This window comes from Thunnus albacares, chromosome 3, assembly GCF_914725855.1.
Source record: "Thunnus albacares chromosome 3, fThuAlb1.1, whole genome shotgun sequence".
NCBI classification, from domain to species: domain Eukaryota; kingdom Metazoa; phylum Chordata; class Actinopteri; order Scombriformes; family Scombridae; genus Thunnus; species Thunnus albacares.
In genome coordinates this window covers 9,512,566-9,539,331 of record NC_058108.1, presented here as the reverse complement: position 1 = coordinate 9,539,331, position 26,766 = coordinate 9,512,566, and the positions used below count along the sequence as shown (strand labels likewise).

Sequence of the window (26,766 nt, the reverse complement as noted above, 5' to 3'; positions counted from 1 at the left end):
TAAAAATTGTGAGAATGATCTGATTATCCTCCACTTATTGGCCTATTGTTTTTACTACATGAGTATAACTTACTTTAACTGTACCTGTCTGATATCCTGAGTATGTCTTCCTCTGCCAGACACCTATTATGCTTCATGCATTTTTGAAGACATCACGCCCAATAGTTTACGCACCCTCCTCACCTAACCATCCTGTCCCCGCCTGCAGGGTGAGGGAGGGCAGCAGTGCGCCTCCTCCGCCTCCCACATCCCGGAGAGCTGGATGAGCGCCAGGAGGGGATTGGCTTCCCGCTCATGTCAGGGAGGAACTGGTGCGCCAGGATACCCAAATATGGACTGACCGATATCACTTTGGATCGCATGACTCAGCGCCAGCCTATATATCCTTATGGATGGGACTGTTCTGAAGGACAAAAGTGGATGTTGGAGTGTTTTAACTGTCCCAGTAAGGCTGGAATAGGCTGGATTTTTTTTTTGATGACTTTGAGCTGTGAGTCTCATGTAAACTGACTTGTTCATAAAATACAGAGTGTGGATGCGCACTTTATGTATTTTAAGTGTTTACCTGGGTTGAGTTTCCCCCCACGCCGATAGGCCTCGTCTTGTTTACAGTCCTTGTTCCTGGCAACAACGTCATGAGTCTATGACAGTCTATAAGGTGGGGACTGCTGAGGAGACAACCAATCAGCTACAAGTTGGTGCTCGGATCATATAAATACCGCGGATCGCGTCAGCCGCTTGTCATTTACGAGGAAACTGAAGTGAAGCTCATACTCTGAGCGCAAAAGACTCACCTACACACGAGTGGAATGAAAACATCTGAATTAGTCACTGGACTCCGCCTTTGATTCCAACTAAAGGTACAAATCGACGACTTGGTACAGTACAGTTCCACTATTTTGGAAGTTTTGCTCTGTTTTTGATAGCTTTGATCTTCAGTATAATAGTACAGCGGGACTTTGTGCTTGGAGACTGAATCAGTCTGGACACTGAAGACTCGGTGTCCAAGCAGCATCCTTGCAGCGCACTCTTGTATTTGACTGTCTGATTTGAAATATGTCCACAATAATGGAACAGCCTTTTTATGACGACTCGTTTCTCTCTGCTTATGGCCATCCAGGCGCAGCCCTGCCAGACTACAAGCTGCTAAAGCAGAACATGAACTTGAACTTCTCCGATTCATATCGGAACTCAAACTTCAAGTCACAGCACCTGCGCGCCGACAGTGATTTCTATTCAGCGGGGACGGCGGACGTGGGCTCCCTGAAGCTCGCCTCTCCTGAACTGGAGCGACTGATCATCCAGAATAGCAACGGGGTCATCACTACAACGCCGACACCTACCCAGTATCTCTACAACCGCGGGATCACAGAGGAGCAGGAGGGTTTTGCTGACGGTTTTGTTAAAGCGCTGGACGACTTACACAAGATGAACCAGATGGCCCCCCCAAATGTGTCCATCGGCACGGGTGGCGTTGCCTGCTCGGCGCCCGCCTCGGTGTTCGGCTCCTCCATGCAGCCAGAACCGCTCGAGTACACCACCCTGAGCAGCTGCACCACGAACCCCAGCCTGTCATCTGCAGCCAGCTACCCCTCCACCACCATCAGCTACCTGCCACACCACCAGTATCACCAGCACCCCCAGGCCGTTGCGCACGGCTCTCACCATTTCCAGCACTCCCTGGCCGGGGCCGGCATCCACTCGCAACGCTTCGGGTTGAAAGAGGAGCCTCAGACAGTCCCCGACATGCTGAGCAGCGACAACAGCTCTCCGCCGATGTCCCCCGTCGATATCGAGAACCAGGAACGCATGAAAGCGGAGCGCAAGCGGCTGAGGAACCGGCTGGCAGCCTCTAAGTGTCGGAAGCGAAAGCTGGAACGCATCGCTCGCCTGGAGGACAAGGTGAAAGTGTTGAAAACAGACAACGCCGGACTCTCAAACACAGCTTCTGTACTGCGGGAGCAGGTGGCCCAACTCAAACAGAAAGTGATGACACATGTGAGCAGTGGCTGCCAGCTCATGTTAGCGCCCAAAGTGAAGTCTTACTGAAGAAACAATGCACTTTTTAAAAAAAAACACTGGACAACAACTGCACTGACAATTACACCATGAACAATGTCTTTACACATTGTCTGTATGAGAACTGGATCATTATGGTTTCTTTGGCTCAAAGAAAAGTAGCCTACACATATATCATACAAGACTAAAACACTTTGGGCATTTTTGACTACGTTTTTAAAAGTGTCGTCTTGGCTGTTTACATTTTACTTTATTTGTGATCAATTCTGATGTAAGTTATTTGTGTTTGTCGGGTTGAGCCTGATGAGCCTGTCTTTTTTTTACTTGTACAGTATATATTTAAGTAAATGAAATTATGAAATAAGAGATATGTGGTGTTGTTGTTTGTTATTGAGGTAATGTCTATTTTTAAAATGTCCCCTCATAGGAATTACTGCAGTAGTCTATTTCTCGTTAACTAACCACACTGTTGTCAGTGATCTTTCTGGTCAGCAGTAAAAGTTTACAGCAGCAGCAGTTGCTTGACGTTGGAGACGTCCCAGCGTAGGATTGTTTCCTTATTGACGTACATACGTCAGTCCATATAAGGTCAATTTCGCCGAGAAACGTCACATCACGAAAGGTTTCCGGGAACTCCCTCCTACATTGCCCGTCAGAGAGACTGCGCTCTCCCCATCACGCCCCCTTCACACCACAATGTGTGTGTGTAGATGAAGAGGTTTGTCAATGAGTGGTATATTCAGGTTTGGGGAGTTTCCCTATTCTGCTTTCAATTTCCCAAAACAAGCCGTGAGAACACTAGTTCAGGAAAAATGGTTGTAGAAAGTTCCAGACAAACATGCAGAGCAGGCTTTCTTTCTGATGGTTAAAAGTTGGTTGCTACTTACAAGAATTGGTGTCAGCAAATGATGTCAGACCCAAATATTGAAGACTAAAGGTCACAAATTATTTGTAGGCTCCACATGTAACAGGAAATGTCCTAGAAGTTGTATATAATCTTTGACATAAATTATAATTATGTTATCTGGACAGAGAAAAACTTACATGCCGTTTAATGAAATATCAGATATGTTTTTACTTCGGTTAATTTAGCAAAGAAGTGTCACCCAATGTTACCTCCAAACTAAATGGGGAACAAAAACCGTAGACATCACCCTGGTAAGGATATAAAACACACTGGGATACATACAGATGGTTATCCTCCTAACCAGTATAAAGTATCTGTGGTTGGGACAGTCATGCAGGACTGTATTAAGTCACATCCGACAATCCCCTCTTTCCCAATGAGCCTCACTGTTATTTGGCAATACCAGGTTGTTGTTCTGAGTCACAATAACTCCAAAATTAACCAATACTTGATGATATTGTGACGTACACAAGTCCTCCGCCAGGCACATGTCCCAGGTCACATACAGCAAACGTGTCTGTTTGCATGATATCTCTAAGTTGTAAAGTCACTAAACTTAGAAGGCACCAAAAACTCATTCAGGAAGATTGATGGCACCACCTAGAGGTCACAAATGGAATCACATTCACTGCATAACATACAGCAGTCCAGAGACAAAAACACTTTCAACACCTCAATCATGATTTTCCCACGGCTTTAATAATGATGGCAACATGAGTTATTAATGACAACAAGGAAAAATATCAATACTTTTCTTGGAAAAAAAAAAGAAGAAACAATACTAAACTTTCAGTGCTTGAGACTATGAGGTTGTCCCACCAGTTGTACACCGGACGTACAAAGATAAGATTTGCAACAAAAGGATTTTTATCTAACAACTGAAAATTTGTTGGGTTTAATAGATTAGATGCCATGAGGTACTGCTTCACAGGGACACCCCTCATCTGAAGGCAAGTGCTACAGATAGGAAGTCAGCGAGAAGACCTTCACATTTACTGTTTGGAGAAGAAGTCTTTGCTCTTCTCGACGTCAGGGATGATGGTGGCGCTCCCAGGTTTCCAGCCAGCAGGACACACTGTGTGCAGAGGGAGAGGGGACAAAGTGTACTGTAAGGTATCTGTGACAGACATTGAACTCTGCATAGAGCAGGAACAAAGTGCAAGTGTGAATACCCAGGAGAGTAAGCTAATAATGCAAGGTCATGCGTCTAAACTACATTTACTCAAAGTTAGTTCACCGCAACAGGAAACTTCAACAAGAAGAAATTTGTTTCCTGTAGATAAGTTAACATGTGATGATGGTCACACAACAGTTAAGAAAAGACCTGCTTAAACTGACTTTTTTTCAAAAAATAAAAACAAAAGTGATACTTGTCAAAGTGCCTGTTTACGTTACGTGTGTTTTAAAAAACCTGAACAGAAAATACAGCCGACTATTCCTTTACTCACCCTCGCCATGTTTGTCAGTGTGCTGGAAGGCTTGGACCAGGCGCAGAGTCTCGTCCACGGAGCGACCAACAGGCAAGTCATTGATGGTGATCTGCCTCAAAATGCCCTTGTCGTCGATCACAAACAGACCCCTGAGAGGCACAAAGTGAGAGGTTTAAGTATTGTGCAATAGTGGACATTCCTGGTTGATAGTCACAGTTTTTCTGTATGATCATCGTGTCCTGATACTACAAATTTTAAATTGTTATTAACTGACTGAAAGCACAATATTGCAAAACTTGAATCTCATTGTGTTTTCCTTGTTAGACACACATTTGGATGCCAGAATATAAATCGGTTACTCCGAGTGACCATTTCATAAAAACTGTTAATTCTACTTCATTTAGTCTCTCCACACTTTCAGTGCACACTTGGTTATTAACGTAGTCATCATACAGCAGAGTGAGTATTATATTTTATCAAGCTCCCTCTCGACAGTGGCTACCTGTATGCGATGCCGTCATCCTCCTTCAGTACACCGTAGTCTCTGGAGATTGTCTTGGTGAGGTCTGCTATGAGGGGGATTTTCATGCTACCCAGACCTCCCTGCTTCCTTGGTGTGTTGATCCTGTAGGAAAAAAAAAGACAATATATCAGCAAATCAAAAAACCCATTTAGTGTTTTAAGTGCACCAACACTGCAGGACCATGTTACTCTTTTCTTATTCTGATACACTTCAAGCATTTAAAAAAACTCCATCACTAATACATACTGCATGTAGTGGTACTTTATATATAAACTTTGTTTTAAAAAGGTGATGTTATACAGAGAGCATAATGTATTTTTTAAGGTACTGTGTAGAATCCTTCCAAGATCTCAAACAAGAAAACTATTTGTATAACAGTGGACAAAATAACTAAACTCATGCTGCAAGATGAAAAATATCTTTGGAAATCTAAAATATAAATTAGTTTTTTTAAATAACTGGTTCAATAAATGAGGCTTCCTACAATACTTAAACAATGGAAAAGCTTATGCTTAACAGGATGAATGACGGAAACAAGAGCAAGGCACCAGTCTGGGATCTCATATCACGTTGACTGATAAGTCAGTAGTATGAATGTTGCGTCCTGATAGTAATTAATATTACAATCTGTTGCATGGATTTTCTTCTTAGTTATATTTTATTAACAATCCCTTGCACTTCTGATTTTATTTATTTTGTGTTTTTTTGTTTGTTTTTATATGCCACTGATGCTAAATGTAAGCAACAAGGAATGTCTCACAATGTCATGCACCAAACATAAGCAATAAAAATTTGAATTACAAAATAAAATAAAATATATAATAATAATAATAATAATAATAATAATAATAATAATAATAGATGAGGCTTCCTTTAAACCTATAATGACACACTGAAACAAGACATTGCATGTTGATCATACTGAGGTAACATCCACAAAAAGCCAACTCTAATTTTAAACTGTAATACAATACGCTAAGAATTGTTTGGGCAGTGTAACTCATGACACCGAATTTCTCACAACTTCTGATTCCTTCTAGAAAGAGCAGTTTGACTGAGAGACCGTTACTTCTGCTCCGCATATCAGGATTGAGAACTTATCGAGAGAATGCAGAGAAGCAGAGTGAGAGGAGATAAACTGATAAACTGGGGTGGGTATTTCTTCAGATCAGCCAAAAAACCCCATTATTAACGATGTAATTAGAAATTGCCAATCTGACAATATCTGCTGAGTCCCTATCCAATATTTCCTTTTCATCAAAGTTTATTACACCAATCAAAATGAATTGTCAATCTCATCTAAAGTTCTTAAGAGTTACACTTAAGGTCTTATCTAAAAATCTTAAGGAAGTAAAGTCTGCACTACAGCTATTGTCTAATAGCTTTTTTCTTTTTAAGAAAACAAGTCAGTGTTTTGTATATTTGTGGAGATACACATCAGTTTGATCTGCCGTGACATACAGTTCAAATGCATCATCAGTGCTTTAAAGACACTGTTTGTCTGAAAAATAATGGCTGAAACAGAGGCAGTAAAAACTGTTGCTAATGCGGCTCTACTTGCTGACACATGCTGTCAATGTGGATAACATTTATTTGGCTGGTGTGTGTTTTAGCTAAATTCAATTATTGGCCAAAATGCTAATCTTGTGAAGCGTCTGGACACACAAAGTGGTGAGGTCCCCAGTGCATTCAAGCACATGAATTATAATTAAACTCAAGTCATGGTTTCCTTTCAGCTAGCAGGAGTTCTCACCAGGCCAGGTGACTGAAGTGAGAGTCGATGGAGCAGCCAATAACCTCACAGCCAATACTGCGGAACTCCTCTGCCCTGTCGCTGAAAGCCACAATCTCAGTGGGGCACACAAACGTGAAGTCCAGGGGGTAGAAGAAGAAGACCACATATTTCCCTGAAGAGCACAAAATGAAGAACTGATTACAGTCAACCCACTTTAGATATGCTCTTAATAAATAAAAACATTGATACTTTTACACAAAATCAAAAAGGGTGGGTTTACATGTACTGTAAATACAACGTTAGACTGACAAACAGAAATAGTTAACAAAAGGTGCAAACACTAAATAATACTACCATTTGTGTACACAATCTTTGTGAAATAACATCACATTACCTTTGTAGTCTGACAGTTTGATGTCCTTGAACTGTCCATCCACTACAGCTGTGGATTTGAAGTCTGGGGCAGGCTTGCCAATCTTAGCATTTCCAGAGGACATGGTGGTGGTGGTGGTGGTAAATGACTGAGAGAGAGCAAATATAGTTACTAGAATATTCCTGACTCTCACGAACCATCATACAGATAAGTCAGTCTGGGTGGAGCCTGAGGCACCACCTGGTAGCAGCAGCAAAATGCTCAACATAAGCACAAGAACAAACATTACATTTAAACTTGAAAAGACCAAGTGCTTGAGGCTTAACTACCCAGGTTTAGCAGCTCTTTCATACTTGGTGCACTGCCTAAATGCTTGCTCAGTTAGAAAAACCATGTAAAGTCACATGCAAGTCATGTTCAGCCAGCAGGGAACAATAGCCTATTAGGAAGCTTACATAACCATGATAAGCAAAAACCACTAAGGGGTCACACTTTGTGGAAACATAAACATGTCTTTATAAGAAGGATGTATAGGTACTTTTATAAATGTTGGAGCTTTATCTCGTGCAACTATAGAAACACGTTATGTTACACGTTAAATATAATGTTGATCCAACCAGGCCTTAACAACAGCCATGAGGTGTTTAATTTTTGAAATTGCTGCAAAAAGGGTGATTCAACGAACAAAATGTGCAGTAAGAAACGTCTCTATTTGTTTGCCATGATCTTAACTCAAAAACAGGCAATATAGATGAAAATCCTTTGTCATCTTGAATATGCGGCTGCAAGGCACATTGCTTGGTCAAAGTTCAGCCATGCAGTTGAGGGCTTTACAGTCAAAGTAGGCAGTTAAATTAATTGGCAGCAGCTAAGATTAAACAAAGCGAGGGTGCACTGCCCTGTCTTGCCAGTAAGCCGCAGCCACAGGGACAAAGAAAGAGCCAGAAACAGGCCCAAATACTAAAGGAGAGGAGCAAATGACCCGCAGAGCCCGGCTAACTTAGCTTCACGTTAGCTTATCTAACGATAGTAAACCAGTTTCTTCACCCTGTCTTTGTTCCAGGCCAAATGGTGACTACTGCTGACCGAGCCGCGCACATGTACTGTCAAGTAGTGAAAGTGCAGAGTCACACAAACAAAACATTTTATTTCCTCACCTGTCTTTACGTAAAGCCGAGGAGAAGTTGGCAGAGCGGAGGCGCGCTGCTGGCAGGAGGAGAGAGGACTCAGAGCAGGGACGGCTTAGAGCAACAAGCGCCTATTTTTTTTCTCCCACCCGTATTACGTGAACACCCGCCCTACTCTGGCTCTGATTGGCTAGTACTCGATTCCTTCGTTTGTTAGATTGGTTAGGTTTAGGTTTGAGGATTGAGATTGGTCAAAGTTAGGGTAAGAATGTCAGGGTCAGAGCCAATCAGAGGCAGAGTAGGGCGGGTCTTCACAGAATGCCGGTGGGAGATAAAATAACGCACAAGAAGCAGGCGGCGTATTATTATTGCAATACAAATAACTGTACAGGGAGCATTAGAGATAAAATAAAACAAGTGTTTAAAAGGCGGCTGGCGGCACCAGCTGTGCTTTCCGGAAGTGAAAACAACTTCCTTCAAAGTAAAAGTTGAGATTGATTGATTTTATGGGCAGCAGGTGAACACATAAACCATGTCAACATTAACTCTGATATTCATATAATGTCAAACACACACACACACACACACACACACACACACACACACACACACACACACCAGCTTACAACGATATATTTTTGAACAGAGGTGTTGTTGATTCTTATATATGTGGTGATGACTCTGATGTAATGTTTACATATAAGATGTATGTTTTGATATTTGTGATATTTTTGGTGTACTATTTTTTGAAGTATGGTTTTTGTATTCCAGCTTTTTTTCAATGTACTTCATTGAATTGTTAATCGCCTGGAGATGTTTATCACTCTGGGCTGGCTGGATGGTTAACCACACCTGTCATCACAGAACTTGTCAGCCTATTAGTGCGCAGCAGTGGTGGAAAGTAACTAAGTGCATTTACTGAAGTACTGTACTTAAGTACAATTTTTAGGTACTTGTACTTTACTTAAGTGTTTTCATTTGATGCTACTTTATACTTCCACTCCACTTCATTTCAGAGGGAAATATTGTACTTTCTATTCCACTACATTTATTTGACAGCTTTAGTTATTTTTCAGATGAAGATTTGACACAATAGATAATATAACAAGCTTTTAACACATTGTTAAAGATGAAACCAGTGGTTTCCAACCCTTTTGGCTTTTGACATCTTACAAAAAACAGTGTGTAGTCAGGGTCACATTTCAGATGTCTATGAGTTGTTAAGAGCTCCACCAAATAGTGATTTCATCCCTCTAAACTTCTCACATGGTTTCATTTTAATAAATGTTCATATGATCCAATATTTCATCAAAAATCAAAGACAAAAACGGAAAACAGATTTGTGTATCAGAACTTATTTTGAACTGTTTTTTCCTCTTTTGTCTCCCATTAATCATCTCATGAACCCTCAGATTTATCTGGTGACCCTTTGGAGGGGCCCGACCCCTAGGTTGGGAACCACTGGACTAAACAAGCTAACTGTATACAAAGTAGTTGAAACTAGCTCCACCTCCAGCAGCTACAACAGTAACATGCTGCTCTAACACTGATGCTTCAGTATTAATAATCTAATGATGTCATATATAATAATATATCAGTCAGAGGGACCAAACCATTACTTTTATTTTAATACTTAAACTATATTTTGCTGCTAATACTTGTGCATTTTTACTTATGTAGGATTTTTCATGCAGGACTTTTACTTGTAATGTAGTATTTTTACATAGGTGTACTTTTACTTAAATAAAGGATCTGAGTACTTCTTCCACCGCTGGTACACATCATGTGTAAATATGGGTGTGCTTTTCCATTTTTACAAACATTCTGACATGACAAAGATCCGAGTTGGATCCAAACATCTTGATTAAATTTTGTGGCTTGGAGTAAGTGTGCAGGAGTTACCTTCTTTTATTGATGCTGCTTTCTAATAGACTTGCACCTACGTGATATGCATATAGCTACTCTTAAACACACACACACACACACACACGCACACACGTTATTTTTGGTGTAATATGTTATGTCTGCCTATATGTTGCTGATTGAGACACAGAATTCCAGACTAATCACATTTACTCAAATATATAGTTCTGTAATTCCCTTTACATTGCACAATACATAATTCCTACAGGATTTCACAAATGAATGAATGATACACTGTGTTAAGGATTAAACCACCAAACAGGATATAAAGTAGTTAAAATTAGCTCCTTGTGGACCTGCTACAATATTAAAAGTGCTCCCTCAGTAATTGTAATCTGATAATATGATGGTAATATATCACTCACTGTCAGGGGCCATTCTGCTGTCCAATGAGTACTTTTGATACTTTAAGTACATTTTGTTGCTAGTACTCCTGTACTTTTACTTAAGTTTTACTGGCAACATAGTATGTCTATTGTGTGTTATTGCTACTTTGTTAAAATCTGAATACCACCACTGACTTCCACACACAGGTATGCACCTTTTATCAGAACCAATTGGTCAGTTTTTTAAAACGTGAGTACTAATTGTCTGGTTAGTCCAAGAAATGCTCGTGCACATTTTAGGGTCAACACATCGATCAGTATTGCCACACCAGTGTCTGAGTGAATCCACCTATGTGCTATGGCTTTAAGCAGGCATGACAGTGTAATGTTTGAGAGACAAAATATTTTAGTGAGTTATCCATACAATGTTATTGGTGACACCAGTGCTTTTCCTGCTATGTCAAGTCAAAATATCTGCTTGACAACATTCCCTGTTAGCAGTGCTGTCCAGAGTGCTGATCATAGGGCTTTTCCCACCTGAATCACACCAACAGTTTGCCTTTGCCAAAAGTGTATAATTTACTACATTTGGTTATATACAATAAGTGTGATGTTGTTTGTTCTGTAATTATGTGACAGAGATTGAAATCATTCTACTATTTCTGTCTTGAATTTCTGGGTGGTGGGGGACACACATTTACTATACTTATGTTGGGATCATAAATTTGGCCAAATAATTAGACAAGTGATTTGTTTAATGCACTTTTGCTGACCAAAGCTGTACTTCAATTTTGGTAAAACCACTCCCAATCAATACTTCATGTATCATATAAGGCAGTACGGTGACAGAGCTAGGATTACATTTTTTTGTACATGACACAAAACAAATAATATCTAATTTTCCCTCTCTCAGCTAAGTGAGAATGAAATACCATCCACAGGGTTACATCTCAATGTTCATTTCTGGGAAAAACTCAGACTCTTTCTTTTTGCATGTCAGAAAATATTGACCATATTTGACAAACAATCTCATCCCAAAGTTCATTTACAGAAGTAGCTGCCCTGGAACCTTCAACCACATCTCATGGTCCTTATCAGCAGAGTTTGCTCAGTTGCCATGGAAACATTGATTTTCAAACTTTGCATGATTCTGAGCACCTCCAGGACTTTGCATGATGTCTATGCAGTATAAAAACCTGTATGTTCTGTGTATTTGTGCATTTTACTTCACAGTTATTTCTGTTACACTTTGCCTTATCTTCACACATCATGAACACATTTTTAACAGGTTTAATGACAAAATGATAAAATGAAAAATGAAAAAAATGATAAATCATGACTGATCATGTAGATCAGATGGTTTGCTTATTCATGGCATTTTGTCCTCACGGTGGAACCAGGAGACGACGGTTCGTCTCATACTCTTAAAGAACTCCTTGACACCACCGCCTCTCTTGTTGGTTTTCACTGTGACCTCTGAAAGCCACAAAGATGTATGTTGTCAGTTTGATCAAAGCAATAAACTCAAGGAGATCGTGAGGGCTTTAGACATGTGACTAACCAGGCTGGATCCCTGCTGCTTCATCCTCCAGCTTTGCCGAGACATTTTCTGGATGAATAAAAACTGTTTCCATATGAGGAGTCATGGTCATGGATGCAACATCGCAAAGTGCAAAAGAATGGACACTCGTCTCCTGTGAGGAAAGCTCTTGACTGACGTATGCCTCAGCCTCCTCCATGTCAACCATCAGGTTTTTATCGTTTATACTTTGGCTGCTGTGAGCGTGCTGCTCCACAGAGAAGAATGGATGCTCCAGCACTTGAAGGGGTATTATTCGCCTATTTTTGTCCACCAGTAGCATCTTTTTTAGGAGGTCCACAAAGTTTTGCAGCTCATTCTGCTCAGCTTTGTTACCAAAACACATCCCCTGGAACAACAAGAAATTACAGTCAAAACAGGTCTAATAACTTTATTGGATACCAATCAAGATATCAATTTAAACCGAAGATATTATTGTTAAATGTCAGTTAACAGCTGACAACTTACCTCCTCCAACGCATCCAGAGAGCAGAAGTGAAAGAGTCTGGTGTCTTTGTAATAGTGCCCTGTCTGCCTGGCAAATAACTCAGGAGTCTACAAAGAGACAGACACATGACATTACATCAGATAGATAGATAGATAGATAGATAGATAGATAGATAGATAGATAGATAGATAGATAGATAGATAGATAGATCGATAGATACCTTAAGTTTCCAGGTCTGCTTATTATAGTTGCCCTCAATGCAAAAGAAGCGGGTGCTGTTTTGCCCACTGTTCAGCAAATAGTCTGGTGGCTGACCCAGGGTTTCCACAATGAATTTCATCTGGAGACACCACACACACATACACACACACACACACACACACACACACACACACACACACACACACACACAGACAAAGATATTGTCATTTGATCTAGGTGCTGACGTCTCATTTGTAAATATACTTCATTGAGGACCTAATCCGGAATTTAGGGACTTTTTCCAGTCTGTAAAGAGGATGCTTACCATGTCATATTCGTGAGACCCGGGAAAAAGTGGGAAGCCCAGAGCAATTTCTGCGGCAACCAGACCGAGAGACCACATGTCTATTGGCTCCATGAAGACCAGACCCAGCATGACCTCCGGAGCCCTAAGCAAAGAGGAAAAGGAAAATCTTCAGTCACGCTGTCAGTTCTAAACCCTTATTTTTCCTGGGTAACATCAGCTCTGGCTCTTTCCCTGTGATTCTGTGTCTCACATTCACACACTTCCACACAGCCGGGAGCTCCCCAGTACAGCATCTCTGCCACATGACCCTCCAGTTGCTGCACTTACCTGTACCACAGTGACTGTACACATGACCCCGGGACAGCATCGGACACGTGGCGAGCCAGGCCGAAGTCAATGATCTTGACTTGCAGCACCTCCTGCCTACGGTCCACAACCATTATATTGTCAGGCTTTAAATCAGCGTGCATGATTTCCAGGGCCTCGAGGTGGAGCAGGGCCGTGGTCAGCTGACAACACACAATTATTAATTCTTGTTAGGTCAAGACAAAGAACATAGATATTGATTTCCCATTGCGATGTATACTTCCGAGAATAGTAAAGAAGGAAATCCAACATACCTGATGTATAACTGGGCGGACCTCACTTATGCACAGAGGCTGGAAGCTTCTCTGCTTCATATAGTCATACAGACTCAGGTCAAGAAGCTCAAACTTCAGACAAATGAATCTTTCATGGAAGAACAAGCCATTCCATCTTACGAGACTGCATTTGTCCTCATCCAGAGTCTGCAGTTGTTGGAGAATTTTTATCTGTGGAAGATTTTTATTGCTCACTGTCACCTTAAAGACAAACTGAATGGCAATCGTTTACTGTGGGGAGGTTTTAAGTATGTGATAGATGTAACTGCATGTAAGTTATGTGTGTTGTCCAGCTTCAGTTTTGTTTGTGCTCTACCTCTTCCAATGCTCGCTGAGTGAAATAGGGCTTGTCTTTGATTATTTTCACGGCCATCTTTGTGTCATTTACAATATCCACACACTTAGCAACCTTTCCAAAGCTCCCCTCCCCGAGAAAGGCCTGCACCTTGTAGCGCGAAGCCAGCAGGGTTCCTTTACATATTGGGAAAATATCTGTGGAAGAAGAGGAGATAGAGATGAGAGGAGAAAAGCACGACATGAAATTACATGTTGTCACATAGAGCATGACACAATCAACAGTACACCTAACAGCATATACGGCCAAAACACACAAAGAGTGTTTCTCAGGCCTTGTCATGCTGTCACTCATCTCTAATGCAAGTTTTCCTGCTTGTTTCCTGCTTTGTGGTGTACCTGAACACACACCTGCACATGTTTAAAACTTTGAGAAACTCCTTCACCACATAAATTTTATCAAACACCATCATATCTTTTGGGATAAAAGTTAGGATTCTTCTGTAGAAGCAGAGAAATAAATAAGCAAAATAATTCCTAACTCACCAGATAAGTGACTTCCAATAAGGCCAGTGACATAAAATCTCTTTCAAATCAAAATGTCAATATTAAATCTTTCTCCAGGTTGCTTTAATTGCTGCAAACCTGAGAAACTGATGACCAAAGAAACTATATTCCACATATATTGTATATTTTTATCTCACTATCTATGTCATCATGTGTTGGTATTGCAAACATTTTTTGATAATAACCCAAACTTTTAACTCCAAAACACGCACAGTGAAGTGCAAACCAGTGGAAGCATAATAAATGCAAGTCCACTGACATGAATGAAAATCCACTATGTTTATTTCCCCAAACATTTTCACGTTTAGTTTTCTTTAAACCTAGAACTCTGTAATTAGCCATGTGACTTCCTGCTATTAAATTAAACAATTACCTTTTTTTTCAAATATAAAAACATGATTTTATGATATTGCTTCAGTTTTTTTTCTTCAAATTGTTAAAGCACCATGTACTCAAATTTTACTTGTGCATTTACTGACTACTTTTTCAACAAACTTTTTCTTGACAAATGAATCTCATACAACAAGGAAAAACATATCAAGAGATATTTCCCAAAACAAATTAATGTTGATCTCATTAACATAGATTGCTCAAAGGCTTTACTCTATCACTATCTAAAACTAAAAAAGTGACCTTTCAACATTGATACATATACTTTATACTCATATTAATAGAATAATACACAACTTCTGAAACATTGTAATTGCGTACCTTAGAATAACTTTATTTCAAGACAAATGTAAGGATTATCTCTTGTTAAAGGCTTTATCAATATTGTTTAACCACATAAATTTGAGCTATATTCACATACAGAATTGAAGAATTTTTCTCAGTTTTTCAGAGTTTAAGACATATGACATTTTTTTACTAGCTTACCTGACATGTCACTCAATTCCATGGACATTTTTGAAGTAAATTCAATGCAAATTTAGTAATATGAAACAAAAGAACAAAAGAAAAGTCTCTCTGAGTAGATTTCTGTGAACTTTCAGTAGATGTGAGTTGAAGGACTCATTTGTTCTGGCAGCACTGTCTCTGTCTGTCTGTGGTTCTGTGTCATCAGCGGGTTCTAGATCTCTGCAGCATCACAGCCTGTACAGTGTGGAACAGAACTCCTCTTTCACTGAGTTACATGTGTAATTTAATGTATATAACAATTACTGTCACGTATATAGGGATCATTTAGCAAGGATATAAAGGGAAAATATATTCATCTATCTACAAATCAATATCAAGTCTGATAGTAAAACTCCATGGATGTGGATGGAGTTTCTTGCAGTTTTCTGACAGGGCCTCAATGGCTAGAAATGACTTCAGTTTAGTTCATTCTTTAATGTCTCACTTTGGAAATCAGTTTTGCAGCAAATAGACACATGAAACCAGAATCATTCATCAATAATAATAAGAAAAGAAGAAATATCACAAAAAGTAACACACAATAGAAATAAAAACAGTGAAAGATGAGAAAAATAGGTTTAAATAAAGAGAATAATTAAACAAATCAAAACAGTTAAAAAGCTTTTTTTAATTATTATTTTATTGCTAAAATGGCTGCAATAGATTTTCACTTTTTTTGTTCAGTTTGCCACAGCAGGGATGTTTGATACTCTCTCTGCACCACTGCCTTTAAAATTTCCAGATGATAGTTGTTTTGGAGTTTATGTTGTAACTTGATATCAGAGTTTTTAGTCTGCAGTGCTCATTTAAGAGGAGATCTTCATCTGTCATTTTCAACCCATTTAATGTCAGTATCAATGGCAAATAGTGCCTGTGGGAAAATTACACAAGTAAAACTGGCACTCCAAAAAAAAGATAGCGTTGACAGTAAAAGCTGATGCATGATGATGAAAAGTGCTATTGTTAATGGATTCCCCTTTTGACGTATTTTCATGTTATAGGTGGCACTAAATTTTCCATTTACTGAATGAGAGCAGAGGAGAAAAAGTATAGAGTCAAACAACATGAAAAATCCAACTGAAGTACCTCCAAACTGTTCATCAAACTCTGGGCTGAACTCAGCTGCTTCAGTGAGGACAGCTATATAGATTTCTTTAATCAGAGTGACAAATGCAAATATATATTTTTTTAAAGTTTCAAAAAACCTCATGTATTAAAACCATAGACTGTATAAAAATAGATTAAAACATAACTGAACATAACCATGTGGGATTCTTCTTGTGATTATAACCTCCTTCTGTACTTCATTAATTATTGTATAGTGTAGTTTTCCTTACTTGTAAGGTCACTGGTCAAAACATGTTTATAATACTTGACAACAAGACACACAGAAAAACAAATATAACAGTACAATACTTTATACTTTGGAATTTATAAGATTTATAAGACTTTTCTGCATATACAGTAGGTTCCCCTACATGTTCAAACCTTTTAAGCATGAACATAACTATCAAACTTCAGTGTATGTTCAGCATTTGATTTTGTCTATACACTGGTAGAAATGGCAGGCAGAAGTGATGGTGGATCTGGGCCAGCAGGTGAATCACTATTCGGACCACAGATGTTGCAGACTGCGATGTTCTGCTAACAGAAGAAAAGACATAATCAATAAAGATAACACTTGTCATGTTATATTGGTTTCAATAGACTAAATTAATTTAGGTCTACAGATTACAACAGCTGTCTGCCTGCCATCTCAATGTTCCGTTTTTTTTCACCACTTCCTGTTGTGACTCAGTTCATGTCTACCAGTGTTTGCTCTTCAGTACCTTCTTTATTTTATGTAATGAGTGCACTTTCAATAGGTTTAAAAAATACTTACATTTAAAATAAGGAGCAGTTGCACTTGCTTTAAAAGAAACAATCAATATGTTCATCTTGACCAAAATGGACAATTGCATGTTAAACCTCTGATTAGTTATTATCATTTATTTAAAGGAAATATTCCATCCTAAAATGTGTTGTAGTATGGTAATAAAACTAGAATGTGTTAACATTTTATGAGAGTTAGCACAAATGAAATGGTGACATGAAATACATATTTTTATTAGGTGACTAAAGTGAAGGTTATTAGGTTGAATTAAAAGATTAAAACTAAAAGTGTTTGTTCACTTAATAGCAACATTAAATTACTTACTTTTCAGTGGGACAATAGTTACTAGTTATTTAAAAATTAAGAACTACACCTAATATTTAGCGGAACAATGAAACCTTTCTTTGTGGATGGTCACTAGGGGGCACCGCAAGAGAGGAGGGGGGGAGAGCTTTAGTCTACACTCCAGAGCAGTGGGTGGCGGTCATGCACCCGAAAGCTGTTTACTAACCGCGAATAAAACCAGAAGAAGAAGAAGAAGAAGAAGAAGAAGAAGAAGAAGAAGAAGAAGAAGAAGAAAGGGCACTCTCGCGAGGTTGGGGTTGTTAAGGTAAAGGATAATGTTCAAATCTCGCGTGAGTTTCCTAAATCATCCCAATTTTTTTTCCAGGATGGCAAAGTCAAGACCCGCCCTACTCTGCCTCTGATTGGCTAGTACTCGTTGCTTTCGTTGGTTGGGTTGGTTAGGTTTAGGAATGAGGAGTGAGATTGGTTAAGGTTAGGGTAAGAATATCAGGGTAATCCAATCAGAGGCAGAGTAAGGCGGGTCATGACTTCGCCATCCTGGGAAAAAAATTATCGCCAACCGGTATGTTGCCTGCTACTTCCGGTAAGCTTGTCAGCGTGTGTGAAACTGATGTACTGGGGCTGTCTGTCAAGGCTTTTCGGTAAATTAACATTTATTTATAAGTGGTAATTGTAATTTGGTTTCCAATCGAGGGCGCAGGATGTGTAGCTAGTTGAGCTATTCCGCTAAAATAAAAAATTATTAGGGCTACACTGCAGCTAACGTTAGCATGCTTCCATAGCAAAACAAAGGCTGCAACAGAAGTGAGCTTTTAAATCTTCAGTCACTTCCAATTTTATATGGTAGTCTGTTGAGTTTTGCTCTTAGAGATACTTTGTTAAAGTGCGAGCTGTAAAATTAGAAATAGTAATTAAGTTTCTCTAACAGTGGATAACGTTATTCTCAACATGCTGCTTTTTGTCGCGAGGTTACAATCGTGTCACGTTATTTTAAGTTTGCCTGTCTGCAACAGGTTTAGTTTTTTATTAACTTTAGAAGCTAAAACAACAACAACAAAAATCCATGCTGATCTGTAAATTGTTGTGAATATTAGTAATAGTATCCCCACTCAGCTTTGGACCAGATTGATATCAGTCACTTTAAAAAAATGTTATTATTATATCATCCTCTGTCACTCGGGCACAAAGGGTCTGGGGAAAGTCAACCTTCTCATCCCTCAAAATTAACCCACAGCATTATCAGCAGCCATGGATTCACAAGGTAAGAGAGACGCTTATGAGTTACACATAGTTTCTGATAATTATGCATTTATACTGACTTCAGGTATCAAAATTGGTAATCTAGAGAGAAAAAGTCAGATTAGTGCATCCATAGTGACTTATGTTCATTGCTACTTATATTGTTATTGATCTTGACGTAAGTAGTGGTTGTCAAGTCTGGAAGTAAATGGCAAGATCTTATATGTAAAATCAGTGAGTGTTAGCTCTTTTTCTTGACTAAAGACATTGACTTAAGTTCTCCTGCTCCATTTGTGATGACAAACTCCCTCCTGAACTGCCCCACAGCGACCCCAATGCCAGTTATATGTGAAGTCTGCGGAACATACTTTGAGACACGACGAGGGCTCTCCAGCCACGCCCGGCTCCATCTACGACAGCTCGGTGTGACCTTGTCAGAAAGCAGCGGAGCTCCCATAGAGCTTCTATACCAGCTTATCCAGGAGAGAGACGGCTCCTTGCCCAACTTCAAAGCAGACTCCTCTGCACCCTTGACACCTACCAAAAAAACATCCCAGCAGGAGTCCAGGACTCCCTCAGTACCAGAAGACAAGAGCCCCTCCTACAAAGCAGGGAGTAGAGTCATGACTACCCCACAAAAGATGGATCATCAGGGATCTCCAGCCAGATCAAAAGAGTCCACATCCTCTCACCTCCCCTCATCTCCTCCTGCTCTTAAGCTGGCTGAAGGCAGCAGCTCATCCTCCTTAGAGCACCAAACCACAACCAAGCCACTGTGGGCGCCACTGGAAACTGACGCCCCTATTACTTTAGGTATGACACTCTTATTTGTATGTACAAGACTTGACAGAATAGTTTCCTTCTGATGTGAGACCTTTTACTCATAACTTTCTTTATTCTTGCAGCTTCAGACAACAATGATGAGGTCCATGTTTGCCAGCTTTGCGGCTGCTGGTACGAGACACGCAAAGGCCTGTCCAGTCATGCTCGGTCCCATCTGCGGCAGATTGGAATCCCTGACAGTGAGATCAAGGGCAGCCCTATTGATGTTCTTTACCAGATCATGGAGGAGGAGGACCTCAAGCCTATCAGCACAGAGCAACAGGAGTCGCTCTCTTCAAACAGCCCCTCTACGCCCTCCTCCAAACGGTCCTCTGATCAGTCTTCTCCACCTGCGTCTCCTCCCAGCAAACGACCTAAATCCTCAGAGGAGTCCACCTGTATTCTTTGCGGGGAGGAGTTTGAAAACCGAAAAGGCCTGGCCTCCCACGCACGCTCTCACCTGCGTCAGATTGGGGTGGTGGACCTGCTGGGGAAAGGCTCTGCGATCGACACTGTCCAGGAGCTGGTCAGCAGTGGCATGTTAGAAGCCATGCACCCCCCCAAAACGAACAGTTCCATGAGTTCATCTCCAGCTCCAGGTCAACCCCGCTCCCCATTTCCCTCCACGTCCCTCTCCCCGAGCCCTGTAAAGTCTCCTCACACTCCAGTTAACCGGGCCCCAAAGGCTAAGAAAGGCTTTCGGCTAGCAGTAGACCCTCTTCATAGAAAGCCCAAGCCTGAACCTGTGGAGGTTGAGGTATCTACACCGAAGGAATCCAGCACCAGCAGCAGCTCTCCCACTCAGAAGTTGCCCTCTGCAGTTGTTTCTTCAAAGTCTCTCAGTGCAGGTAAAGCAGGGTGCCATTCATCTAAATTAAGTTGTTGGAAAAGGCTAGTTGTTTAGTTACCTTACTGTTATTTTTTTCCATTTATTCATTCATTTGTTTTTATATGTACTTTTATATGTACATTTGTTTTTATATGTTTTTATATGATGTATCCTCTAAATTTCACCTCCACCATGTGTCACCGTCTTCCACAGATGTACAATCCCCACCAACAGTCCTTTGCGATTTCTGTGGCCAGTTGTTTGAGACCCGCAAAGCCCTGTCATGCCATGCCCGCGCCCATCTGCGCCAGCTTGGCCTCACCTGGTCGATCAAGACTTCGCCGATTGACGTCCTCAAAGAGGTCATGATGCATGGGGAAGAGGGCAGGAAAGAGTCTGCACCAAGTGGGGCTTCGGGCAAAGCCACGTGGACCCCTCAAGGCTCCAAAAGGTCCCTGGACAGCCTCCATTCAGGGGAGCCAACCTCCAACACCAGCACCTCACCTCTCGATTATTCAATGAAAGAGAAATCCTCGTCTGGCAAGAGGGGGGCCTCACACACAGGTAAGACAGTGACATTGCTGTAAAGCATTAATTAGGCTATTTGTGTCAGTTTCAAAAGACTGATGCATGTTGCATTTTGAGCAAGCAAGCGTTTGACTTTCCTTAACTGGAAAACAAATCCTTCTAGCCATTACTTAGATTACTTAAATCTAGAGGCAGATTCAGTTGTAGTTTTGTTTGATGTTAGATAAGATGAAATCACCGACCACTAACTGAGGTGGAAATAGATAGATAGATACAGTGCTGCTTGAAAGTTTGTGAACTCTTTAGAATTTCCTCAATTTCTGCATAAATATGAACTAAAACATGATCAAATTTTCATGCCATTCCTAAAACTAGATAAAAAGGCATCAATTAAACAAATGAGAATCTTACACTTGAAAATTATCTAATGTTACACATTTGTGTGTGGCAAAAGTTTGTGAACCTCTAGGATTATCAGTTAATTTGAAGGGAAAATTGTGTAGTTGGGTGTTTCAGTCAATGAGATGACAATCAAGTATGAGTCTGGGAGGAGCTGCCTCATTTAAAGAAGAGAAATCTGGGTCTTCACTATGAAAGTCTGAGCTTCATAACAGGTTTGTGGAAGTGCATCATGGCTCAAACAAAGGAGATTTCTGAGGACCTTAGAAGAAGAGTTGTTGATGCTCACAAGGCTGGAAAGGGTTACAAAACCTTTTTCTAAAGAGTTTGGACTCCACTAGACGACTGTCAGGCAGATTGTGTACAAATGGAAGACATTGAACACCATTGTTACCCCCCCCCCCCCAGGAGTGGTTGAACAACAAAAATCACACCAAGAGCAGGCATGTAATAGTCTAGGTGGTCACAAGGGACCCCAGGGTAACGTCTAGGAAACTAAAGGCCTCTCTTGCAGTGGCTAATGTCAATGTTCATGAGTCCACCATCAGGAGAACATTGAGCATCAATGGTGTGCATGGCAGAGTTGCAAGGAGAAAGCCACTTCTCTCCAAAAAGAACATTGCTGCTTGTCAACGGTTTGCTCAAGACCACGTGGATAAGCCAGAAAGCTATTGGAAAAATGTTCTGTGGACGGATGAGACCAAAATTCAACTTTCTGGGTTGAATGAGAAAAGCAAACGGAAATGCAGAAATGCATTCCAGCATAAGACCCTTATCCCATCTGTGAAACATGGTGGTGGCAATATCATGGTTTGGGTCTGCTTTGCTGCCTCTGGTCCAGGACGGCTTGAATCATGGTTTGAACTATGAATTTTGAGTTTTAGCAGCAAATTCTACAGGAAAATGTCAAGATATCCATCTGTGAACTAAAGTGCAACAGAAAGTGGGTCATGCAGTAAGACAACAACCCTAAAAGTTGTCCCACCAAAGAATAGTTAGAGCAGAAGAAAGGTAATGTTTTGGAATGGCCGAGTCAAAGTCCTGACCTTAATCCTATAGAAATGCTGTGGAAGGACCTGAAGCATGTAGTTCATGCAGGAAACCCACTAATGTCCCTGAGTTGATACTGTTCTGTAAGGAGGAATGGGCTAAAATTCCTCCAAGCTGATTTGCAGGGCTGATAAGCAGTTATTTCTGCGAAAGGGCGTCACACCAGTTACTGAAAGCAAGGATTCACATCCTTTTGCCTCACACAGATATGTAAGATTGGATCAATTTTCCTTAATAAATAAATTAATAAGCCTAATCATTTGTTTAATTGGGTTCTCTTTATCTAGTTTTAGGACTTGTGTAAAAATCTGATCATATTTTAAGTCATATTTATGCAGAAGTAGAAAAAATCCTAAAGGGTTCACAAACTTTCAAGCAGAACTGTAGATTGATTGATTGATTTTATTGATTCCCAAAGGGATGATAGTCACCACATGCCAACATATATGACGAGGAAAAACAAAGACAATCAAAGCCAGGATAAAACGGCTAAAACAGTCTGAAAGACAGCAGTGTTGGTGGTGGATTAGGCATGTCCAGCGGATGGTAATATACCACATGTCATTTGGAACTCACTGAACTGATCATATGTCTAATCTGTTATTGTTCATGTATATACCAGTATTTGTTTAAACATTTCTCACCTTCTTTTTGTCAGATGCATCCTGTGAGCTTTGTGGGTTTGACTTTGAGAACCGCAAGGCTCTGGCCAGTCACGCACGGGCCCACCTCCGACAGCTGGGTGTGGTCGAATGGAAGGCAGATGGGGCGAGTTCGCCGATCGAGCTCCTCAGTGAGATGATCCGCAGGGACCCAGTCAAGGTTGCCGCAATAACCCGACGCTATCGCATGGGAGACCTGTACATCAAAAAGGTAGGCTGTGCTCTGTTGGCGAGACTGACTTCTAGTAAACCAGTCTTGTGTTTGTGCTTTCCTTTTTTACATTCAGCTCTTAAAAATACTTCCTATTCCGATTTAGATACACATGAACCATTTATTAAGTAAAGTAAATCCAAATCCATTTTACATTCATTTTCTTTCTGTCCCAGAGACATGCTGCGTCGCCCTCTCTGTCTACAGACTCTGAATCTGTGCCTGGCAGCAGTCTGAAACCTTCAGGGCACCATCCAGAGCACAAGGGGGGCAGAGAGGACACTGCTGGCTCATCCAGACAATCACAAGACCATAAACGGACCATGGCAGCTCATGGCAACCCTGGTGTGCGCTCCCCAAAGGGTGAGAGACAAAGAAGCAGAAAGATAGCTGGATACAGATGAATAAATGTAGCTCTTTCTTCAGGTTACCATAATACCTCTCCTCTGTGCTTTCAGGGGTCTATCTGACCAAACATACAGTGCCTAAAGGGGAAGAAAATCAGGACACCAATTCCCAGCAACCACCACGGTCCGGCAGCATCCCTGCTCTGCTGCCCAAGCCCCCACTGACCCCTTTGGTTAAACTGGTGGGAAAAATGTACTCCCTCAAGTGCAGGTTAGTCTATGTTTTATGACTGTTTGTGTGTTTTTATAATAACCACTGGAGGTATTTCTCTTCTGCCACAAGGTCCATCGTCCGTGCTTATGTCTTCTTTTCTGATCAGGCCCATTTACACATTTCTTGAAACATCAAGGCTTATTTATTCTTTCATTGTAGTCTTAAAAAGTGGAAATCATGAAGCTGCACATTCATAAATTTAATACCAGAAGTATCAGAGTTTTGAGTGTGCATCTATTTATGCCTCTGCAGCAGAGACAGCTGTGGCCAGAGGCATTATGTTTTTGGGTCGTCCGTCCATCCGTCCCATTCTCATGAACACGATATCTCAAGAACACCTTGAGGGAATTTCTTCAAATTTGGCACAAATGTCCACGTGGACTCAAGGATGAACTGATTAGATTTTGGTTTCTTCATGTTTTTCTTGTAAACCAGCACTTCACCAACACAAGTGTATAGTACCATAGTACTAAAGTACCAAAGAAAAATAACCCTGTTGCACATGTAATCATGAAATTCCTTTTTCCAATTGACACGTCCTCAAGAATAGAACCAGATAACTTGTTGGTAGTTTTTACCTCCCTTAATGCAGTTCAGATCACACTCCTCTCTCTCTCTCTCTCTCTGTTGTTCTGTTAAGGTTCTGTGAAGAAGTGTTTCATGGACCTCTGTCTGTTCAAGAGCAGTGGATCACACACCTGCAGAAACACATCCTGTCACTGGGCTACAAAGGCAAAGCCTCTCCTCCTGCTGCACCAGTGGCAGCTCCTGCTCTCGTCCATCCAGTCGCTGTCTAGCCCACAAATCCTTTCTGTAATTCTTGCAAAATCATGTCAGAGTCAAGAAGAAGTATCAGCTTTCTGTCTGTTTTGAGGTGACAAATTGTCAGAAAAGCGTGAACTTGATGTTCATTTCATGTCCTGGAGAGGGCGAACATGAGCCATGTGAGGGAAAGAGTAGTGTGAGGCCCTCTCAGGTAAAAGCCACTAAGTTGATCTCAACACTGATGAACGGTTGTTGTGGAAAAACATCCTTCATTATAATGATCAGTGCTTTCCCCTTCACGCTCATACAGTACATTCCTTCCATTTGTACAGATGTTACATGTGTTTGAATGTGATTCAATGTTTGTCATTAACAAATGACATTTTCCTGCACTGATAGAATGGACAAAATGAATTTCGTTTTATTTTTGTCCTGCTGAGTAGTACAGTCGGCATTTCACTGTGACATGTTTCCTTTCAGGCCAAGTCTTATTTTATAAATTATATTTTAAGAGTTTTACTTTAAATTTGGAAGAATTACACACAGAGTTTGTATCCAACATAGGGCATCTTTTGTAGAAAAAAGTTACAGTTTTGTAATGTAATCGTAAATTCAAAGCTTCAAACACAGTGACTGTGTTTCTGTTATTAGAATATTCTTCAGATGTGACTGCTATCATGTACTGTTTTTTATATGTGGCCTTTTTACATTTCTTTTTTAACACTTATGTAAATTAAAGCTTGTCTTATATATAAACCTATATGAAATGTTTTTTTTTAAATATAATTTATCATTTTTTATAATTTTCTCTAGCATGGGAACTCTGACTGGTCATGCTGCTACGCAGCCCCATACGCAGCAGGCTGCGATGCACTGTGTGTTCTGACACCCGTCGATCATAGCCAGCATTAACTTTTTCAGCAATTTGTGCCACAGTAGCTCTTCTGTGGGATTGGACCACATGGGCTAGCCTTCGCTCCCCACGCACATCAGTGAGCCTTGGGTGCCCGTGACCCTGTCACAGGTTCACTGGTTGTCCTTCCCTGGACCACTTTTGGTAGGTACTGACCACTGCATACCAGGAAGACCCCACAAGACCTGCCATTTTGGAGATGATGACCCAGTCATCTAGCCATCACAATTTGGCCCTTGTGAAAATCTCTGATTCTTACGCTTGCCCATTTTTGATGCTTCCAACACATCAACTTTTAAGAACTGCTTGTTCACTTGTTGCCTAATATATTCCACCACTTCACTTGACAGGTGTCATTTTAACAAGATAATCAGTGTTACTCACTTCACCTGTCAGTGGTTTTAATGCTGTGGCTCTGAGATGTGGTTTCTTCTTGTCCATTATTCCATTTTCACTTCTCATATAAAAACCTCGTCTTTGTTATGTCTCAGGCTCATTAAACATTTGGAGCTTTCACACCAGCAAGCAGGATGCAATTACTTCTTTTGGAAGAACGTGGGGGCAACACTGTGAAATGACTGTCAGGGATTTGCATTGTATCCGTTGGAGGTATTCACAAAATCTGTTACATGCAGATATTCATTTTCCAATGGTGCCAGTAATCTTTAAAAAATCACTTGTTTACACATTCTTAGAAACTTAGAGTTATTGCTTCCTCCTTCACATATTGTGAATACAACACCTCCCCATTGTGTAAATAATCTCAGAGTGATAGATTAGATTTCAGTGACTCAGAGCATTGTCTTAAAAATGTGGAAATCATGGATGGGAGCTGCACATTCATAAATTTGATACAAGAAATTGGCAGCAAAGTTAAGCGTTCAGCTTCTCTTTTATGCATTTCATGTTGTTCCTGTAAACCAGCACAAGAGTGTGTTTCTGTTCTCTTCCATTTTCTAGACATGTTGTAAAGTGTGTATTTATGTCAGTGGGTGTCTGACTTAAGAGCTGCCATCCCTTGTGTCCATAATGTTCATAGTGTGACTTATGATGTGATTTTCTCTACTTTCCAGAGCTGGAGCCATCACTGCGTTGACAGGGAGCCATTAGTCTTTATTGCTCTGAATTGGACTGAGAATCACTTAGCCTTAGGGAAAGGGGAAAGGTTTAAATTGGTCATCTGTGCACCCACCCATAAAGGATAAACTGACTTATCGTGTGCCTGCAAAAGGTCCAGACTCGAGAAATGGT

General features: G+C 40.6%; 4 protein-coding genes across 10 annotated transcripts; 2 read left to right on the top strand and 2 right to left on the bottom strand.

Moving 5' to 3' along the window:
- Positions 1-445: 445 nt before the first annotated feature.
- Positions 446-2,385, top strand: LOC122979082 (transcription factor jun-B-like). 3 transcript variants are annotated; one of them, XM_044346275.1, is made up of 2 exons: positions 447-860; positions 1,121-2,385. In XM_044346275.1, exon 2 carries the CDS (start codon positions 1,159-1,161, stop codon positions 2,047-2,049), a length of 891 nt encoding a protein of 296 aa, XP_044202210.1. In that variant the 5' UTR covers positions 447-860; positions 1,121-1,158; the 3' UTR covers positions 2,050-2,385. The 3 variants fall into 3 exon arrangements, with proteins under 3 accessions (XP_044202209.1, XP_044202210.1, XP_044202211.1); XM_044346276.1 differs by having other exon boundaries at positions 448-878; XM_044346274.1 differs by having other exon boundaries at positions 446-2,385.
- Positions 2,386-3,603: 1,218 nt separating this feature from the next.
- On the bottom strand, positions 3,604-8,277 carry prdx2 (peroxiredoxin 2). Of its 2 annotated transcripts, none has more exons than XM_044346277.1 (6): positions 8,145-8,277; positions 7,009-7,135; positions 6,633-6,786; positions 4,859-4,981; positions 4,375-4,505; positions 3,604-4,001 (listed from the first exon to the last, which is right to left on the bottom strand). In XM_044346277.1, exons 2-6 carry the CDS (start codon positions 7,109-7,111, stop codon positions 3,919-3,921), a joined length of 594 nt encoding a protein of 197 aa, XP_044202212.1. In that variant the 5' UTR covers positions 7,112-7,135; positions 8,145-8,277; the 3' UTR covers positions 3,604-3,918. The 2 variants fall into 2 exon arrangements, with proteins under 2 accessions (XP_044202212.1, XP_044202213.1); XM_044346278.1 differs by lacking the exon at positions 8,145-8,277 and adding an exon at positions 8,035-8,053.
- Positions 8,278-11,637: 3,360 nt separating this feature from the next.
- On the bottom strand, positions 11,638-15,476 carry LOC122978990 (homeodomain-interacting protein kinase 3-like). The gene is made up of 9 exons (XM_044346124.1): positions 15,277-15,476; positions 13,856-14,031; positions 13,519-13,710; positions 13,226-13,407; positions 12,917-13,040; positions 12,611-12,730; positions 12,411-12,497; positions 11,925-12,291; positions 11,638-11,839 (listed from the first exon to the last, which is right to left on the bottom strand). Exons 1-9 carry the CDS (start codon positions 15,302-15,304, stop codon positions 11,733-11,735), a joined length of 1,383 nt encoding a protein of 460 aa, XP_044202059.1. The 5' UTR covers positions 15,305-15,476; the 3' UTR covers positions 11,638-11,732.
- A 2,564-nt stretch (positions 15,477-18,040) lies between these two features.
- LOC122979301 (protein Wiz-like) lies at positions 18,041-25,995 on the top strand. 4 transcript variants are annotated; one of them, XM_044346654.1, is made up of 9 exons: positions 18,041-18,059; positions 18,665-18,737; positions 19,043-19,528; positions 19,621-20,385; positions 20,580-20,930; positions 23,002-23,216; positions 23,393-23,579; positions 23,675-23,834; positions 24,478-25,995. In XM_044346654.1, exons 2-9 carry the CDS (start codon positions 18,725-18,727, stop codon positions 24,632-24,634), a joined length of 2,334 nt encoding a protein of 777 aa, XP_044202589.1. In that variant the 5' UTR covers positions 18,041-18,059; positions 18,665-18,724; the 3' UTR covers positions 24,635-25,995. The 4 variants fall into 4 exon arrangements, with proteins under 4 accessions (XP_044202589.1, XP_044202588.1, XP_044202585.1 ...); XM_044346653.1 differs by having other exon boundaries at positions 18,043-18,117; XM_044346650.1 differs by having other exon boundaries at positions 18,049-18,117; positions 18,711-18,737.
- The last annotated feature ends 771 nt before the right edge of the window (positions 25,996-26,766 follow it).

Bases quoted from the DNA above. Each gene is read 5' to 3' on its own strand.
- LOC122979082 (XM_044346274.1), top strand. From the start codon at position 1,057: ATGTCCACAATAATGGAACAGCCTTTTTATGACGACTCGTTTCTCTCT.
- prdx2 (XM_044346277.1), bottom strand. From the start codon at position 7,111: ATGTCCTCTGGAAATGCTAAGATTGGCAAGCCTGCCCCAGACTTCAAA. The intron at 4,506-4,858 runs GTAGCCACTGTC...TGTGCCTCTCAG, and splicing joins GATGACGGCATCGCATACAG to GGGTCTGTTTGTGATCGACG. The intron at 4,002-4,374 runs GTGAGTAAAGGA...CTCTGCACACAG, and splicing joins CACTGACAAACATGGCGAGG to TGTGTCCTGCTGGCTGGAAA.
- LOC122978990 (XM_044346124.1), bottom strand. From the start codon at position 15,304: ATGTCCATGGAATTGAGTGACATGTCAG. The intron at 13,711-13,855 runs GTAGAGCACAAA...AATCTTCCACAG, and splicing joins CTCAGCGAGCATTGGAAGAG to ATAAAAATTCTCCAACAACT. The intron at 12,498-12,610 runs GTATCTATCGAT...GTCTCTTTGTAG, and splicing joins AGCAGACCTGGAAACTTAAG to ACTCCTGAGTTATTTGCCAG.
- LOC122979301 (XM_044346650.1), top strand. From the start codon at position 18,087: ATGTACTGGGGCTGTCTGTCAAGGCTTTTCG. The intron at 18,118-18,710 runs GTAAATTAACAT...ATTAACCCACAG, and splicing joins CTGTCTGTCAAGGCTTTTCG to CATTATCAGCAGCCATGGAT. The intron at 23,835-24,477 runs GTTAGTCTATGT...TGTTCTGTTAAG, and splicing joins ATGTACTCCCTCAAGTGCAG to GTTCTGTGAAGAAGTGTTTC.